The following is an 18,295-nucleotide window of genomic DNA, read 5'->3' as shown; positions in this document are numbered from 1 at the left end:
GGGAGGGTGGCAGAGGAACCGAGTGAAAAAATGTAGCTGAAACTATTTTTCCAGAAAGAAAGGCAGGTGCAGCAACACTGAAAAGCTTTGAGGATTCACATCAGCTTTGCCAAGCTGTTTGGTCAGAAAGTAAAAAACAAAACAATGCAAAAAAGAAAACCTTGGAGAAATTCAGAAAAGGCCAAAAAGCCTCATTTTGAAGCTTTCAGAATTAAAGCATTGGAGTCTATGATTTTGTGAGGCCATTTAGCCTTCCTTTCTCATGTATTCAAAAAAATGAAGCTACAATGAAGGGTCTAGTTTTATCTGATTTTTTTCATTATTATTATTTCTGCCTCACCGAAAAGTTTTGAAGGGTATTCACATCAGCTCAGCTGAAAAGGATGAGTTTTTTGGAAGTGCAGTTGACTTCTGTCAACAAGCCATTTTTTCACAGTTTTTACCAATAATAGCAGCTCCTGCATTATCCCAGGCTTTTTGTCTTCTCAGAAAAGGCATCCTTTGCCAGGCATCCTCTTTCTACCTTCTTTCGAAAAACATGGGCTTGGTCATATCCCCAAGAAGGAAGGAGTCCTGCTTATTCTTTGTGAATCATACCCAGGCAGGATTCATTCCCACTATCCCTGCAGCTTCCTGGAAACTGCCTGGCTTTCCTGCATCTAGCACTGCCACTGCAGAACAAATAAAGGCTTTCAGTGGGGACTGTCCCCTTTCAGGGGTACCAGCAATCGGGTGTCCATCACCATTCACGTACCCCATGTTCCAGCCAAGCCCAAGCTATGTGGAGCTCCCTACCTGTTCACAAGATTAAAGAATCTGTGCAGGTAGCCGGGATCAATGGAGCTTTTGCACAGCTCTAGCTGTGTCTGAGGGTAATAGTGCACATAGTTGACGCACATCTCTTCCATGATGCCAAACCCACCCTGCAAAAAGAAGAGAAACACATTTGGGTTCCCAATCAACCGTCAGCAGCCACTGCCTTTTCCTGCATCCCTGGGAGGATCAGCCAGGGAACTCCTCAGTGACCATCAGCCCATGGGAGCCACCTCTTTGCAACTGCCTTCAAACATCATGAGCTGGACAGACATATGAGCCCCTGAACCACCTTTTGGCATGTGTGCACACGCCTGCAGGGCCCTAGATATGCAGAGTGCCGAACTGCAGGGCCTGCAACACTGCAACACTGCAACACTGGCTTTTCACCCCTTTGACTGTGGGATCTCTGATAATATGGAGGTTTCCTGCAATCCTGCAGCTTGGGCTCCCTAACTCATCTCTGTGACAGTCTCTTTTCTGTGCATCTGTGTAAGGAAATAGCCCAAGCTGTCACACACGCTGCTTATCTGTGATACCCACGTATTGTCAAGTGGCTTGTAGAATGAAGCACACGCTTCATGCACTTATTGCTCGAGTGGACAGAGCACAAGAAGTGAGAGACCACAGCCCCTGCCCTCCCATGATGTGGTTTCAGCCTCTGATTTAGCAGAGTATAGGTACAATAACTTTCAGCACCCATGCCAGCCCTTAACCCTTGACTGCAAATGGGCTCCACGCTCAGTTTTCTAACCATTTCTTTCTGATTTGTGGGCTTGTGCATCCACACACACACACACTTACCACAGTGGCTTGGTCCCTGTCCTCTGTGTTGTAGGCGCAGGATGTTATGAGCACGTCCCCCTGTGTGTTCAAGCACAAAGATGCTAGATGGTTATATCTGAAAGTTTTCTATTTCTGGTCAGCAGTGAGACCAGGGATGGTGCCCAGGGATACCTCTCCCATATTTGCGCCCCTTAAGCGGTTTAAGTGACACCAGGCACCCCACTTCCTGCACACAACACGGGCTTCAAGGTAAATAGCACAAAGGTTTGCCAAACCTCCCTTCTGCAAAGGGATTTTGTATAGTCACTTCCCCACGAGATTCCTTTTTTGCTTCCTCCCTACTTTCTAAGGAACTTAGGCCTGAATTTCTAAAGTGCCTGAAGATGCATGTAGGCACTATATGGGATTTTCAAGAGTGCCTGGGTTATTGAAACTCCCATTAGGCTTCTGTCTTCACCTTTAGGTGTCTTGATACTCTTGAAACCGTGGCCCTTTGCCAGCACAACTTGCCTGATGCCCTCTCAGGGCTCAGCCTGTTCCCTGCGTTACAGTCCTGAAGGCTCAGCATCATCGCCTTGCTATTTATTAATGGAGCCAGTGAGACCATTTCAGAAAATGTTGACATTTCGGAAGGGAGCTTGTGAATTTTTTTGCAGCTTTGATTCTCCGTAACTCTAATAATCAAGTGATTCAATTAACCATGTTTCACTCTTTAAAATATAACACTGGCCAGGCTCAGCCACTGTTTCCAATCAGCCTTAGGATGCCAAAATCTGCCCAGGGTGGAGATTTGTGTGGAACAATGATTGCAAGGATGGGGATGTGGCCAAGGGAGCTGAGATGTGCTGATTTAGCAGCTCCTACCTTCTGCTAACCCTGGCACAGCTCCTATTAAGCACCCTATGCAGGGGAACATTGCTTCCTTTGTTGATATCTAGGCTTACCATGCAACGCTGATTTGCCTAGGAAGTTGCTGGATACTAAGGAACTGAACCCCATGAGAAAACTCTTAGGCAGACTATGTGCTCAGCTTATTACAGTGGAAAGGATGAAATAATGTCAGGCATTCATAGCTTTTAAGGCCAGAAATGCCAACAAGATCATCTAGGCTGAGTTCCTGCAGAGCACAGACCCTAGAATTTCATTTGACTGTTAAGCGATGGTCCTGCCTTGAGCAGAAAGCTGGACTAGACGACCTTGCGAGGTCCTTTCCTGCCCTATTTTCTTACGATCTCCGTCATTTAGAAACTGCAGTTACTTCTACAGACGCTCACCGGAAAGACAGAAACCACCTTCTTTAACATGCGGATCTCCTAAAAGGGAAAAAACAATTTTAGAGTTAGAAGACACCAACACACCCACTTTCCTACACTGTCTTCTGCACTGACAGATCTCGTTGGAATAGGCCACAATCAGGTTTTCACTCAGATGCCCAAGAACGGAGGCTGACTATTAAACCCTCCCCTCCTCCCCCCATTTTATTTTAGCTAAAGCTGAGGCTGCACTCAGTGGGGAAAGGTCTACCTGGAAGTGAGGGCTGTAGTGATTGTCTGCGTTCACTATCTCCCGCTCGCTCCCTTCCCGGGACAACACGGTCACCACCTTCCTTCCCGTCAGGTGAGTGTGGAGCTGGGAGGCGAAGATGTGGATCCCAGCGGGAGGCAGAGCCTGGAGAAACAGTCCCACGGGAAGACTCAGGCTTGCAGGTGCTGGCATAGCCAAGAGCAAACAAATCTCTGCAAGAGGTCTCACCTGCTGCCACACAGTCCTGGGAAGAGCATGGCAGGTATTTGCCGGACCAGCACCAAATCCCGCACAGTAGAGCTTGTGTTCATACTCCCTGAGCTGCTTCTGCATGCACTTTGTTTCTTTATAGTCTGCTTGTCCGGCAAAGCTTGACCCACAGGCACTTTCTAGTTCAGCAGAAGACAGCTAGGCACAATGCTATTTATTCCCTCGCCTTTGCTAGCTGCACAAGCTACTGTTCCAGGGTATGCCCTCCCAAAGTATTGATTAACACTTCCTGATTAACGCTGCCGATTGATTAACACTTCCTGATGACACGGTGGAAATTTAGGCAACTCATTCAGGAGCTGTTGGGCAGACAGCACATTCCTCCTTGCATTTTAAGCTCATTCAAATGAGAAATCCCTGTTTAGTGATTATTCTCTTTTGCCTGGTCTCTGCCTGCCTGGCTGTCAGGCCTTTGACACGGGGACGCTATTACTGGGAAAGCTGCTGCTTTGCTCTCATTGCTGATGGGTTTCCTTTCCTGAATTGCACCAGCTGTTGTGTACGACGGGACACGCTCCTAGCTACTTACTGGGTAGCCTATCTCTTATGCCTAGAAGTTGCATGGATGTTAGCGCAGGCACTGATCCTCTCTTTGCATAGGTCCCCTCTTGTGCTGGTGTGATGGAACAACCTGGATGGGGCATTGCTTTCCCCCAGCATACTGACCACTTGGGTGCATTTATCCGTACAGTAGCCTGTCAGGAAGAACTCGGTTTCCCCAGGAGGTATAGCCATCACCGGCGTGTAGACCAAGCCAAGCTCCATAATGCCGGCATCGTAGCGTCTCAGCGAGGCTGTGTAATAAAGGCGGATCCCGGAGGAGTCGTGGCGACCTGGCAAAATAAAAGGACGTGTTTTGATGCCACACTGCAACTCGCCATGGGAGTAAGCTGTTCTCGGGGAAAGATCAGCCGTGAAATATTAAGCTTTGGTGTAGTGAACATGGGAAAGGCAGCTCAGTTGACTGTATATTCTCCGCCTGCTACAACCTCTGTGTTAAAGTTTTATTATACTCCCCTCTACCCTGGAAAATTTCACAATAGGCCAGAGCTAAACACAAGCCCAATCTTCTGGTCGCCTCACCAGTCAGAGCTGGACAAACCCTTAGTGGGCCCTAGGCAAACAAACTCGTGGGCCCCTACTTAATACTGTATATTTATATTACTTTTTTCACTTAATAATTATCATATGCCAAATAAGTGCGGCTGGGGCCCTCTTCAATTAGGCGCTAGGCATGTGCCTAGTTTACCTACGCGTTAATCCTGCCCTGGTGACAGTGCCCAGCAGTAACACAAGGGCAGGAGAACAGGGAGTTGGGTGGGAATGTCTTTGGAGGTGCATGAGCCTCGAAAGCAGGTGGGGCTATAGGTGCACGACAGATTTAGGAGAGCCCCTGTACTTGTGTATATTTGGACCAGATTCTGGAGCGGGGAGAAACCGATGTTGAATTTCTTCCCACATTTTCCAGCCTGCTTTCTTCAGCACAGGACCACCAATGCTTCTCTTGTTTGAAGGAAAGGTCTTTTATCAGGTCCTGCCATTACCTAGAGCGTGCTCTCTCTGCAGCTTGAGACGGTTTCCAAAGGGCCGTCACCCAGTGCACTGTAGTAAGGACTTCTGCTGCTTATTCAGCAACAGGGAGACACTGCCTCTCAATGACCAAAGCTAATGAACAGTCAACATGCAAATCCTTTCTAAGGGAGGAACGGCTGTAACCTCTGTGGTTCTTCTTTCTGCCCAAGACAGACTCTGCCCGGAGACTTGGGTCTCCTGTAGTTGAAAGCATCCTTGGCTTCTGCTCTTTTTATTGCTCCAGTCTGGGATGTAGCACTTCTCTGAACCCATCATCTCCGCAGTCTCCTGGCTTCTTCCCCAGACAGATATGCATGCATCGTGGCACCGATTCCAACTGTGCAACAGCCAGGAAAACCAAGGGCACGTTGTTCCTGGCAGGGAGCGGGTGTGAATGTGTGAGGGGCTGGGAGCACAGGGAGAGAAAGCAGAGATGTAAACGTGGGGAAATGCGTTAGCTGCGTTATGCTGCAACATCTTCCACTCTCCAAACAGGACCGTGCCGACGGCATTTGGCTGCGACAAGCAGAGGCTCTCCTGGAGGGAGAAGCCAAGCGGGATCTCTCCCAGTCAGTATAAAGCATCTCTGCATAATGCGCCGGCCAGTTCCTGATCTGCAAATGGAGGCAGCGTGCAGGGAAAGAAGGTGCTCGGAGTCTGGAGGTCAGTTCTTGAGTGTCAATCCTGGCTGTCACAAGACCCAGTAGGAAGACAACAGGGAAGCTGCAGGGTTTGGGCAAAGAGTACAGCAAACCAAACTCCGTAGCAGCACCCGGGTGCAGTGCGATCCCTCCAGCGTGGCCCGCGACACCCTGAAGGCAAGGGGCAAGCCTGCCGGTGAGAGAGCCCCACCTGAGCCTTGGGCCACACTTGCAAACCCTTCAAGGTTTCTACTGGCAAAAGCACCCGCCCTCCAGTGAAATAAGCCGTTGGTCAATAAGCCATGCTAGCAAAAGGACTGTGGGCTGGTGTGAGGTGTGCATGTACAGGTAGACGAGACCTTGTCCCTGCAGGGGGAAGGAGATCGATTAAGCGGGAATCCTAGCGAGTGATTGCCCAGCAAGGCCAAAAGGCAGAGAAGAGTTCACCTCTCTTGGAGGGACGGCTAGTGATACAGGAGGCTAAATGAGAACTCTTTCCAGGATGGGCAGATATTGGGGCAGTTTCCATTAGGGATGAGTGGGTCTTTGTCGCCCTCCATTGCAGGCCGTGTCAACAGTTTAGGAACTGATTGTTGCTTGCAGGTAATGGCCTTAAACTAAATCTTCCAGAGGAGCCTGGCACCTGAACACCGAAAAAGAAAACCACCGGTAGTTCTGTGTCCCCCTCCATGGCTGCTTTTTCAGGAATTAGCTTTAAAGTGAAAGGTTTTGTTAGCTAAGCCACGGAGGCCTCTTACTTATTTTTAAGTATTTGTCTCTGGGTTGGATTCATCAAAAGGATAAGAATAAATGGGGAGCCGTTATTGGTTAAAATGAAAAGGCAGTTAAACAATAAAAGAAGCCATCTCCATATTTATAGACGTGTTGCTTTTCAAGTCTCCGAGTGTGATGTGATTGATCTGTAGTACATATGCTCTGGTCTTCTAAAAATACACTTGGATAGTCGTGAAGTGACTTGATTTTATGTAAATGAAAGATTTGGTAATTTAGTGGGACTTTTCTCTGTCCAATGCCTCAAATAAGAAATATCATTTGTGCATTAAAAAAATCTCTTCCTGTGCCCACCAGGCTAATACCTCTGTATTGAGCTGGGCCCCTGAATTTCACTTGGCTGGGGCAGCAGGGGTGGGGAGAAAAAACTCTGATTATAGGGGAAGGGACTAGGTTTCTGCCTCTCAGGGACCGGGTTCAAGTCCATGCTGTGCCACAGACTTGCAGTCAGGACTCATGGTAGAGATGATATCTTTTATTAGACCTACAAGGCTTTTGCAAAAAAAAAATTTAATTGCTTTTAAAGGAATTTAATTTAATTCCTGTAATTTAAAGCAATTAAAGGAATTTTTTTGGTCTAATAAATGATATCATCTCTGCTATGAGTCTTGATTGCCTTTTCCTCTGGACCAATATGGCTACAGCTTGGATAACAGACGTCCAGCACTACTTAGCCTTTCTCTGAGCCTCAGTCCCACACCTTTATAATGGGCATAAGAGCACTGACCCCCTCTCCCAGGAGTCTGGTGAGAATCCACCTACTGAAGAGTGAAGCAATCGGATACAAGGGCCAGGTAAACACTGAGGCATACGGGAACACACAGTTGTCTCTGAAGATCCCTTCTCCATCTAATCATTCCTGTCTGAGTCTACCTTGGGTACTGCTGATAGGTAACACTGGGTAAATGATTCAACCTCTCGCTGCCTCAGATCCCCACTGTGTGAAATCCAGGTAATAATAACCGTGATTACCTTGGGGGGTTGTGAGGCCAGATTACTGTACTGTCCATGCCATTTGTGTGACTACTGGTTATTCCAAGACAGGATATTTGTCACAACAAGAGCAGTCTAACAGGGATAGTTTACTTAGGACAGTCCGAAACAGCTTCTAACACCTAACAGTCTTGTTCCAGTCCAGATATATCTAATGTATGCATTGTGTTTTTCTCAAGTGTATTGTATTTGCTTAAAAAGTAGCTGCCTTAGAGCTATTCTCTTGTTGGCTCTGTGTTCAGTTTAGGGAAGACTGTGAAGAGGGGTGTGGATACACTGGATAGAGACATTTCAGTGGGATTAAAAAAAAAGCGTGAGTACAGAGCAGAGCAGAGTGAGAAGCAAAGAGAGAGAGATGATGGGCATAAAGCACGGAGGGTGTGATGTGGAGAGATGCTAATGGGAAAATAAAGGGCAGGGCTTTCCAGGAACTGCACACGGGTTTTAACACCCCCCGACAAGTTGGTGCTTGGGACAAAGGGATCTATTTGAAGGAGCAGATACCTTTGCCTTGAGCCAGATGCAGTGAAAACAGAAGCTCTCCTGATGGTTTCCAGATCCAAAAGACCCCCTTAAGCCTCCCCCTGCCTTGACTGTCAGCTGCCAGGTGCAGTCCGGGACTGCTCAGCCTGCATCAGGTTTGCAGTGTGCAAGGGCTTGCATCAGGCAGAGCAAAGTGCAAACCAGAGGCTGGGATCGAGAGCCCAGGTCCAAACCAAACCTCTCCAGCCTTCAGATAATGCTGGAAATTTCACCAGCGCGACCATTTCCATGAGATTTCTACTGATTTTCTGGACTTCAGCCATGACACAGGGTCTGAAGCTGACCTGCGCAAATCGCATTCAAACTGGACAGAATTTGCCTGGAAGCTCTCATCAGTGAAGGACGCTATTTTTGCTGTGCTGTCTGGTTTCTTCTTCGCCTGCTGGCAGCCTCGCCTCTCTAAAACAGTGAAGATCGCAACAGACACCTCGCCTGCTTCCCCGAGGCAAAGGTAGGGTGGTTCGAAGCTTGGACTGCAGTCTGAAGTAGGAGCAAGTGTGCAGATACAACTATGGGATCAAGACTCATGGTAGAGGTGATAGGTTTTATAAGACCGATTAGATTTTGGCCACAAAAAAAAAATTGTTTAAGTGCAAGCTTTCGGGCACAAACACCCTTCCTCAGGTATGTTCGTGCCTGAAAGCCTGCAATTACAGAATTTTTTTTTGCAGAAATCTAATTGGTCTAATAAAAGATATCACCCCTACCACAAGTCCTGATTCCTCCTGCCTCCAGGCCAATACGGCTGCAACCTGAATACCTGACCGATACAACTATCTCACCCTCCGCAGCAATGGGATCTCTTCCCTCTGGTTCAGATGCCAAGCTTTACTCTGCTGCTGGTGGGAAATAGTTCACCTGATGGCACTTCCCAGGCCTATCCTAAGCCTCTTGCGTGGGAATATGTGCCAGAAGGCACAACCTGGCTCAGGCGAGGAGGCTTTTGTCCTTCCCTTTGCTGTTTCCTGCCGCGGCTGACACCAGAAACCCAAAAGGTGGCAATGTTGGTGGTGGCTGCCAGGGGCACTAGGCATTGCCCTTCCATTAAAGCCCATCACATCTGTCAGATCTCCGGGCTCTGTGTATTAAGCTGTGCTCCAAGCCAGATTTTCTTTCATTCACTTGGCTTCCTGCAATTAGGCGGCAGTTCTAGGATTTACCCTTCTTCCCTGTCACCACCTCCGAGAGGCAGGGATTATTTTCTCTCTGTTGCCTCAGCATATTGGTGCCTGGGCAGCATTGAGCGGAAGAGTTTTTATGGACTTTTTTATTGCTTCGGTCAGAAATTTCTGCAGATTGTGCGGGCGAGACCGGACAAGCGCAGGTGGCTTCTGCCCGAACGGCACGCGTTGCTGCAGGCTCACTTACCTTGGAAGACCAGGGGGTTGTGGTAGTGGATCTCCAGGCGTAAATACTTGGAGGAGCCCGGCCCCCCGAAGGCAAGGCCTGCCTCTTCAGGGTAGTAGAAGGCCTGTAAGCAGGAGGGAGAGGCGTGAGGTCTGCGTGCTGTGAAGTCAGGGAAGATGCCAAGGAGGGAATGATCCCGGGGCGAGTAATTCTCTGCATCACAAGTGGGATAGAGGAGGTCACCACAACATGGTGGGATAGAGGAGGTCACCCGAAGTTGCCTGCTCAATGGCCAGAAGCCTCTGACACCCTTGAAAGCAGTCTTCTCCACTAGAAGAAGTTTGTGGGAATCAGCATAGCTCTGCTGACTTTGGGGGAACGATACCGGCCTGCCCCTGGGTGTAGCAGGGATCAGATACCCAGCCAGGAAGAGCCAAACCACAACAGTGTGGAAGAGACTCCGGGGGTCCCAAACAGCGAGGCGCGTTTGGATCCCAAAATCCCATCCATGGACTGGGTGACTGTGACCCTGTGATTTTAAGCAGAGTGGCGACGGGCCAAAGAGAAACAGCGGAAGGGAATATGGGCGTACGTGCACCGGCCACGAGTCGCACCCGCACACCTGAGCTCCCATGGCCCACGCTGCCAGCACGTGTCGGCAGTAGTTCAGTCGCTCCGGCTTCATCTTGGAGTCGCAGGGCCCGTTGTAATGTGGGAAGCTGTCAAACTGAGCCGCGCACTGGAAAACTTCCATGTGATGGACCAGCGCGTCGTTGCCTGCTGTGACCACTGGCTCGTACTGCAAAGATGAGTCCAAGGAGAAGACGAAAACTATTAGGTGATGCTGGAGGGTAGTGAGAGCGGCTAGTTCTGGAGCATCTCTAGGCTCCCCGGAGATGATCCCCCATATGTATTGCCAGCTCTTTGCTGGTGGACTGCTACAGATATGGGACTTGCTTGGACACGTCTGACCATGTTTAAGAACTCCAGCTTTGGGCTTGATCCCGAGCCTGCTGAAGTCTACAGAAAGATTTCCACTGACTTCATTGTAAAGCAGCAGACAAAAGCAACATGCCGCTAAGTTAGAAGCCATAGGTCCATTACACGGCGACTAGGGAATTTGCCAGTTTTGCTGCTCAGAGGTCTTTGGCGGAGCAATTGATTTTTCATAAAATGGTATCGAGCACCTTGTGATAGCCTGTCCCTGAAGCTATTGAGTGTCATTTCTAACCAATTGCTGCTCACCGTACAAGGGGCGATGGTGGGGGTGGGGAATTCAATGTAAAGACAATGATTTAAAACAGGCTTGAAAAAATTGGCATATCGACGCGTGCCAGCTGTAGGAGTGCAACGTCCCTCCAGTGCAAAGGGACCAGAGTTAATGCACTTTTTACGTACGCGGGCATGATTCATGTCACGCCATCTGGTCGAGAGAAATCCCTGCTCTGAGTTTCCCTTTGCCCTGTTGTCTCTTCCTAACCTCATGAGCCCTGCTGCAGGTCCAGCTGCTTCTCCTCCCTTCCTCCCTCCCCGCCACACTTTGTGCTTCTGCCTTTGCTAGGTAATCTGCTGAGCTGTTACTTTACTCCCCTCCTGGGCTAAAATCTCTCAGCAACTGATGACTAGGCAGTTATACTGGAATTACCCTCCTGTTCAATTGACTGTCCCAGGCATTAGCCTGTTCTCATGTTTCTCTCTCGTACTTCGGAAGTCGATGTGACTCAAGCAGTATCGAGCTGGGAGATGGGAGGAAAGCCCCAAGAGCCACAGCATGCAAGGAAACAGATACAGCCTCATTTGTAGCATATTTGTGTGATTCACCGAAGTTTGCTTCTCAGCTTGTGTCTATGGTTATTGCTCTTTCCCTTGACTGTTTTTTACAAAGAAGCCAGCTCATAAAAGCTTTTTTTTTTTTTTTTCCTTTTTTCTTGAAATATTTTCCACCTGGCCACAACTTTTCAGGTCTGTTCCTTTCTTCCCTCCATCTCCTATTTACCCTTTTTGTGTCCCTTCATGCGTCATCATTTCCTGGAGGTTTCCCTTCTTACTGGTATTGCATGATGTTGCATTCGAGCTAATTGTCACCCTCCATCTCAAAGGAAGGATGTGTTTCTATGCATGGGGCATAGCGCTGACTGCATCCTCCATCCTCCCTACTTCCAGGAGCATGGAGGACACAATTGGTATAGGATACTGGGTGGTGAATGAAGGAACAGCAGGACAGCTCTGCCAGAGGCCAAGGGGATGGAGAGCTTTAATTTGCCATAAAGGGAAGTCTCCTTGATCTCTGTTGGGAAGAACTCTCTTCCTTCTTACCATGACAATGTGATGTCTTGGGAAGTCGTCTGGAAGCTGTACCATATAGCACCAGTATGTCGTCTCCTGGCTGGGAATGACTACATCAGGGGCTCTTATCTCCATGGTCTTCATGTCTCTGGGCAGTTCAGGGGTAGTGATGTTAGGCTTCAACAGCTGTACCCTCTGCAGCCCCTTGTAGATGGCAGAGATGTTGATTGCTTGGAGAGAAGGGACCGGTTTCTCAAGGATCCCGTAGATAAGGTGCACGGTGCCGTCCTGGAAATGAGAAACAAAGGGCAGCAGGGAGCTTCATGCCCGTTCATGCCTCCCATCAGGGAGCTTCATGGCAAATGTTATCAAGCTTGGAGTCACCCACTGAACTTTTTATTGCCATTAGAAATGGGAGGAGCCCAAAAGGGAGATGCTACCCCTCCAAGCATGGCAAATTTGGGGGCTCCCCATAAGCTTGCTCCAACATGTGCTATGGCCATGTTGTCGGAGGGGAAGGGAGTTTCCACTAAGAATGACATTACAGCCTTAGGGGGAATCCATCGGTCTGATCTTATGATCAACATCAATCAATGAGCAGAGATGGTTTCCCAAGTCGAGGGCATTCACACCATTTCCTTCAGATTGCATGATCTCCTTTTTACATGCACTGCACTAATCAGTACATGTGAAGCCTGAAATACACTTTTCTTTTTCATAAATAAGGGGTTGTGTGTCTCCCCCCCACCCATGCCTTCTCTCTCTCCCTCATTTTGGCAGGGTAAAATAGCCCAGTCTGAACTGCATGTTTCTGTAGCTGGACCACATTCGGGACCTGAGCTTGCTCATTTAAAGCTAACTCTGAGGCACGCTTGCACTATACCCAGCAGTCTGTTGGACAGATGTGTATCTTCTATCATGCACACGCAGAGGGGCTGATAGGAAGCACACCAAAGTCTTTGGAAGTAATTTAATGGGCTTTGGGTCAAGCTAGTTGTTAGGAGGGGGGAAAAAATCAAGTGAGCCGTTTTCAAAGGTGCACAATAAAATGTGCTCAAAGTGATTCATCAGTTTGTTTCCTGTGATTATATGCACACCCATTTCCTCTCTAAAAAAGTTGGGAGTATTTTGGAGCCTGGAAATGTCTCAGCATACAAAAGATGAAACCCTAGTTAGCTCAAAAAGTTCTTAGTCATCAAAACCTTTCGGCTTTAACAAAATCACAGTCCATTCCTGTGTCCTAGACCCGTGCACACTGTATAAAACCCTGTCCCTTGAGACCTGTCCTGGGTAAACAACCAGACTGGGAGAGACTGTCCCCAAATTTTGCAGCAGTTTAGTGAACCTGAAAGGAGAGAGATTTCATTGAAGAAGAATTGTGACAAACACCTCACCCAGTTCAAGCTACTGTATCTTGGCTCATCACCTCCTGCTAAAATCCTCCTCCTTGTCACCTTTTTAACAACACCTCTGTGTAACACTCAAAATACTTGGCTTCAGGTTGTGAAGTGGAGTGATGCAGAAGGTGTATTTATATCAATCTAACACATATATAACAGAAGTGTTTGGTGGGAGCCGGATAAAATCTACATATCCTAAAGATGTATAAGGGTTTGTAAATAGATGAAGTAAAATGTTATTCCTATCTCAGGCATGTTATCTATAGAGCCCTTCCCTTGTTCCTTAAAAGGAATGAATGATGCTGCTCTCGCATTAAATTTAGTGCATAAGCAAGGCATAATGAATGGCACACGTGAAAAGCTGGGCATCGACCCACTAAGCCACCAGCCTTCAGTTACTTAATGGATGAGAAGATCTGTCTGTCTTGCCCTGTCTTGTCCACTCTGGGGTTTTGAAGTCCTTACTGGATGTCATTGGGTCTTTGGTACTTCTTCCCTTTTTGGGGAAGGGTTGTTTTGTTAGTTGGGGCTTTTTCCAAAGAATATTTTACTGATTTCCTCCATTGCCAGAAGCCGTAGTGGGTAAAGGCATGTTGGCTGTTTGAATGCCACCCTTATGGTAGAAAGGCTATTGAGAAGGGGGAGGTTTTGTGGTGGCTGGACTCTAGGTTTGAAATCCATCTCTTTGTGCCATTGATACCTTCCATGAAAGTTTAAGCCAGGGATACAAGAACAGCAATGGGCTATGACTCTCCAACCAGCTAGGACATACATGGGGAGTCCCACAGTACAACTTGCCACATCCCTGGCCCCCTCCATCCAAGGATCAGGATTCAATGACCAAGTAAACCTCATGATGTTGTGTTATGTAAATCATCACTCCAGTTTATAAATGGCTCACAAAGGTATTAAGGCAGTTTGCCTCCAATCGCAAAGCAAATCCAAGCCAGAAACAGGGGCCTGAATTGGATCACACCCCCATTTGCACCAGTGTAACTCTGCTGTCAGTGGAATTACTCCTGATTTCCACTAGTTGTAAGCATGACCGAAGCTTGGGTGCACTTGCTTTGGATCCAGAGCCTGAGGGGTTCTGAATTTCGAATCAGAGCTTTAACCACTGGCCCACAGATATTTAAATATCACGCATGGGTGGGAACCCCAGCCCCATTGAAGTCAATGGGATTTCTGCCCTTCATCTTTATAGAGCCAGGACTTTGTTATTCATCCAGCCTGCAATTTCAATGCTGAGCGACCCCCATCTAACTGGACACCTTTAGAGCACAATGCCCAGAAACAGACCATCCAGCTGACAAGGAGACATCACACTTGGCCTCTGCCAATAGCTAGGTGAAGTGATACCTCTATAAGGTAGTCCTTTGGATCGCAGGTGCTGAAGGCTCTTTTGAAGACCAGGTAGAGGCCCTCTGGGGTTCGGCGCACGCTGAGGAGCTGGTAGTCCTGTTGGGAGTCCATATGTAAGTGCCCTTTCTGGTCACTCCACGCATCCTGCAGAAGAAGGAACCCTTGTAACCAGCTAAGACGTGATCATTTGCCTTTATTATGAAGTCACAGCAAAAAAAAAAAAGGGGTGACTGTACCCGAATGCCTGTGCTAGCTTAATCTAACTGGCGTGATTAACAACAGCTGCAAAGACATAGCTGCCAGGGGTCCTGGCATGGGCTACTGGATCCCTAGAGAGTTTGTCTTCTGGTTGCCAGCGTGAGCTAATGCCTATGCTGCCGAGTCTCTGCTGATATTGTAACCCAAAGCAGCGAGACTGAGCCAGCACAGTTTGCCTGCCTGTTTTATGGTCATCCTGCCTTTTACCCCCTAGTAAAACCAGCTTTTCATTCTGTATGTTCAGATATTAGCACAGTAGGAGTCTGTTCCACAACTGGTTTCCTAGGCACTGAGACAATGAAACAGTGCATTAAAATCAAGATATGGACCGGTGGAGACAGAGCAGCGAAGTGGCTGGCAGAGTCCATCCGGCCCAGCTTTTATTTGCGCAGCGATTTTTCTATGGATGAGGACAGTACCGTGTTTTCAAAACTGTAGGGAAGTTTGTGGACATGCCCAACTTTTCACAGTGACAGTGTCCCTTTAAACCATTGCCTGGCTTACTAAAAGGAAGCCCAGGAAACCCTCTCTAGCTGTAGGAAAAGGTTGCATGCATCCTTGCTAATTCTTCTGTGGGGTTTTCCCCCAAGTCTTTGACCGGCCGACTTTGGCTGAAGATCAGACAACACCGTTGCATCATGGACTACGGGGAGAAACGTGCAAGCCATAATCCTATATGACCAGCTTCTAGTACTTGTGCTCTGGCTGGGCAGTACCTTTATCCACCAAGAGGTCCGCTGAACTCGGTAAAAACACAGGAGGAGCATGGTAGTACTAAGCATTAAATAGAGGTGACAGAATAGGGCACACTATGAATCTTGGGTGCAAAGGTTTGGAGCAGGAACTGGGTCACTGAATAAATCTCTTCTGTTATCTGGTGGTGTCTTTTGCCTACTGGGTGGTGAAGGCAGAGACTAGGAAATCTCCCTGTACACACTTCACAGAAGCAGGCACTGGGGTTTTTTGGGGTTTTTTTTTCTGAGAAATAAAAAGAATGAACCATCCTGGCACTATTTCAGTTCAAAGCACAGAATTATATTCCTTGAACATATTGTCCTTCGAAAGGAAAAATAAAATCAAGCATGACATTTGTTTTCATAGGAATATGTTGTGCAAATTAATCTTGCAGTATAGGGAAAGGTTAAGCAAATTTGGATCTTTTAGCAGCTGACAAACACAGCCAGAAGAAAGGCTGCGGGGGGGGAGAGAAACAATTCTGCGCAGATTTATATAACTCTCCAGGCAGTATTTAAAGAATGTGTAAAGCACCAAAATGGAATGGAAAGCCAGGATGCCGACTGCTTTTTATTAATTCAGCACTGAACATCTTGCAAAGCCCTGCTAGAAATGTACCTTTATGGGGTTTTCCTTTTTTTTTTCCTATGCATTTTTTTGTGCAACCCGGTGCTTTGAAATAATGTAACATTTGGGTCGTGATACATCATGATTAGCTGGTATTTAGCAAGAAAACCAGCACAGATCATAATGTTCCACATTCTCGTTTCCATCCTTTCATTACAGGGCAGATCACATGGCTGACCCTTGCGAAGGACTATTTTTATTGTTAATTTCAAGCAAGCGGCAAAGTGCAAATCAACGTCACTTGAAAGCATTGTAGAGGAAAAAGCACCAGAGTTGCTTTCTGCAGTGAAAATAAAATTAAAATGAGTCTGACCCAATGATCTGGGAATAGTTCATTGTGAGTGTTTGTAGCGTTGCTGCCAAAACGAACCTATTGCACAGAAAAATGAAAAAGCATGGATTATGTCGCAAAAGAGTTCCAATACCAGTCAAACAACAGAATCGGAAATGAGTTACCCAACCGTCGGGCTAACATGAAGCTCTTCTATCCATCCAGGATTCATGAGCATGTTTAATTTCTTCTAAACCCGGGCTGCTGGCAATTGACAGCCAATGGGTACTTCCCAGTGTCCTGTTGATCTTTGCTAGAGCTTTAAATCTGATTTGCATCTGGCTTATTGGTGCTGGCAGGAGCAGACCTTGCGGATGATAACTTTTGCACTTTCTCAAAGTCGTTAGTGGGCGTCGTGGTTAATTTTTAATGGGACTCACAGAAGTGCATGAGTGAACGAAGTTGCTGATGGGGCGTGCGTGTGTGTTGCAGACCGTGCCGCCCGCCAGAACACTTGGCAAACATAAATAGTAAATCAACACGGGGGTCAAACTCAGCAACCGATCTTTTCTTTTCTCCTCTGTCTGTTGAGGATCCCGCCCACCACTTCGGTACCTGAATCACTGTGGTACCTGTATCCCTTTGGAATAAACCTCTCGGCATCTGTTAACTACTCCCAGCTAATCAAAGGGAAGACAGCATTCAGCCTAATCCGGCTTAGAGTCCAGTGGGATGTATGGCAAGGCCCGTTTCAGTCAAACTGGGGAGCAAATGTTAGCACAGGATGGAGCCCCTTGGCTAAGTGGCCACCCTCCGCAGCTCAAGCGCATCGCATGCAGCTTACCCCAAAGTAGGAGCTGTGCCCATCGCTCCAGAGCACGGCCAGGTCTGCGTTTTCGAAGTCGCCCCGGTCCGACATCCCGAAGAGCAGCCCAAACTTCAGCTCCTTGATGAAGACCTGGAAATGCACCACCTGCTCCGGGTAGCTGACGTTCCACGCCAGCTCCACGAGCCCCCGGGGGTCGAGGGGCACCTTGTAAGGGAAGTAGTTCTCCTGGGGAGCTGTGCCTTGAAGAGCTGCCACCAGGATGACCAGGAACAGCGTGAGCATGGTGAAGTATATGGACACCACTTCCCGGAGCCTGAAACGAGGGCAGGGGGAGCGCTTGCTCCCAGTGGTCTGCATGCTGGGGAGAAAGATGCTCCTGCTCCCGGCTTGTGCCATTTATGCGCTGGCCCTCCTGGGCCAGCCGGGTAAGTAATACTCCGTAATTGCATTTGGTTGTTGGGAAATTGGATTGTGGTGTTGACCTCCTCCCTTCCCACCTCCCCCACCTGCTGGCCAAACACTTGTCATTCTCTGCCTGCCCCTAATTGGCTCTAATTGCATATGGACATTATCAATGGGAATTGAACTCGACTGGGCTGATTTTATTCTCTCTTCAATCTTCCTGAGTGGCTGAGGAGGGCGGTTGACCTGTCAGCTGCTCTCGCAGAGCCCTGCATGCACATGCTGTCCCCTGCCTGCCTTTGCTTTTGGCCAGAGCCGCGGCTTCTTCCAGTGCAATGGCCTTTTTGGTAACCCCCGCCAGCACCTTGGCACCCAGGTTTCCAGGCCGCTGCACCAGAGCATGATGCTTCTGCCACCACTGGATGCTAATGAGACGCTCACCTCTGATATATGCCATATGTCCCAAACATTGATCTGGGGGGCAGTTCCTTTCCACCTCCTTTCTTCCATATCTGTAGCAGATCTCCAAAAGCATCCCCAGATCCTGCAGTCAGCTGCTTCCCGTGTGTCATCATCCCAAATCTGGGTGCTGCCATTTCCGCAGCCTTCAGCCAACTGGGACTAAATGCTGAAGCAGCAAAAGCAAGTCCTTGGCTCAGCTGCAGGCACTTTTCAGGATCCGGATCCACCAAACCTACATCAGTGCATGAAGCCTGAGGAGCTGTGACGTGAGACCCTGTCTGTCTGCTCGCTTCAGCTGGGAACCCCAGGCTGCATCATGTTCCAAGTGGCCCCGTCTGGGGCTATCTGACTGCAATCATAGAAGAGTAAATCCTGTCTCAGT

The 18,295-nt window shown here is 48.2% G+C and overlaps 1 protein-coding gene across 1 annotated transcript in view; it reads right to left on the bottom strand.

Moving 5' to 3' along the window:
* Positions 1-17,442, bottom strand: part of DBH (dopamine beta-hydroxylase) — a 22,907-nt gene extending 5,465 nt beyond the window's left edge. The window contains exons 1-10 of the mRNA XM_019540894.1: positions 17,065-17,442; positions 14,327-14,473; positions 11,598-11,855; positions 9,904-10,080; positions 9,303-9,405; positions 4,060-4,226; positions 3,124-3,267; positions 2,874-2,912; positions 1,618-1,677; positions 796-923 (exon numbers count right to left, since the gene is read on the bottom strand). Of these exons, the coding sequence (XP_019396439.1) occupies positions 796-923; positions 1,618-1,677; positions 2,874-2,912; positions 3,124-3,267; positions 4,060-4,226; positions 9,303-9,405; positions 9,904-10,080; positions 11,598-11,855; positions 14,327-14,473; positions 17,065-17,406 (1,565 nt within the window). The 5' untranslated portion in view covers positions 17,407-17,442. The remainder of the gene's footprint in view (positions 1-795; positions 924-1,617; positions 1,678-2,873; positions 2,913-3,123; positions 3,268-4,059; positions 4,227-9,302; positions 9,406-9,903; positions 10,081-11,597; positions 11,856-14,326; positions 14,474-17,064) is intronic.
* Positions 17,443-18,295: the final 853 nt, after the last annotated feature.

Source organism: Crocodylus porosus, unplaced genomic scaffold (assembly GCF_001723895.1).
Source record: "Crocodylus porosus isolate Cpor-Errol unplaced genomic scaffold, CroPor_comp1, whole genome shotgun sequence".
NCBI lineage: Eukaryota > Metazoa > Chordata > Crocodylia > Crocodylidae > Crocodylus > Crocodylus porosus.
This window is presented reverse-complemented; position numbering and strand designations above follow the sequence as displayed.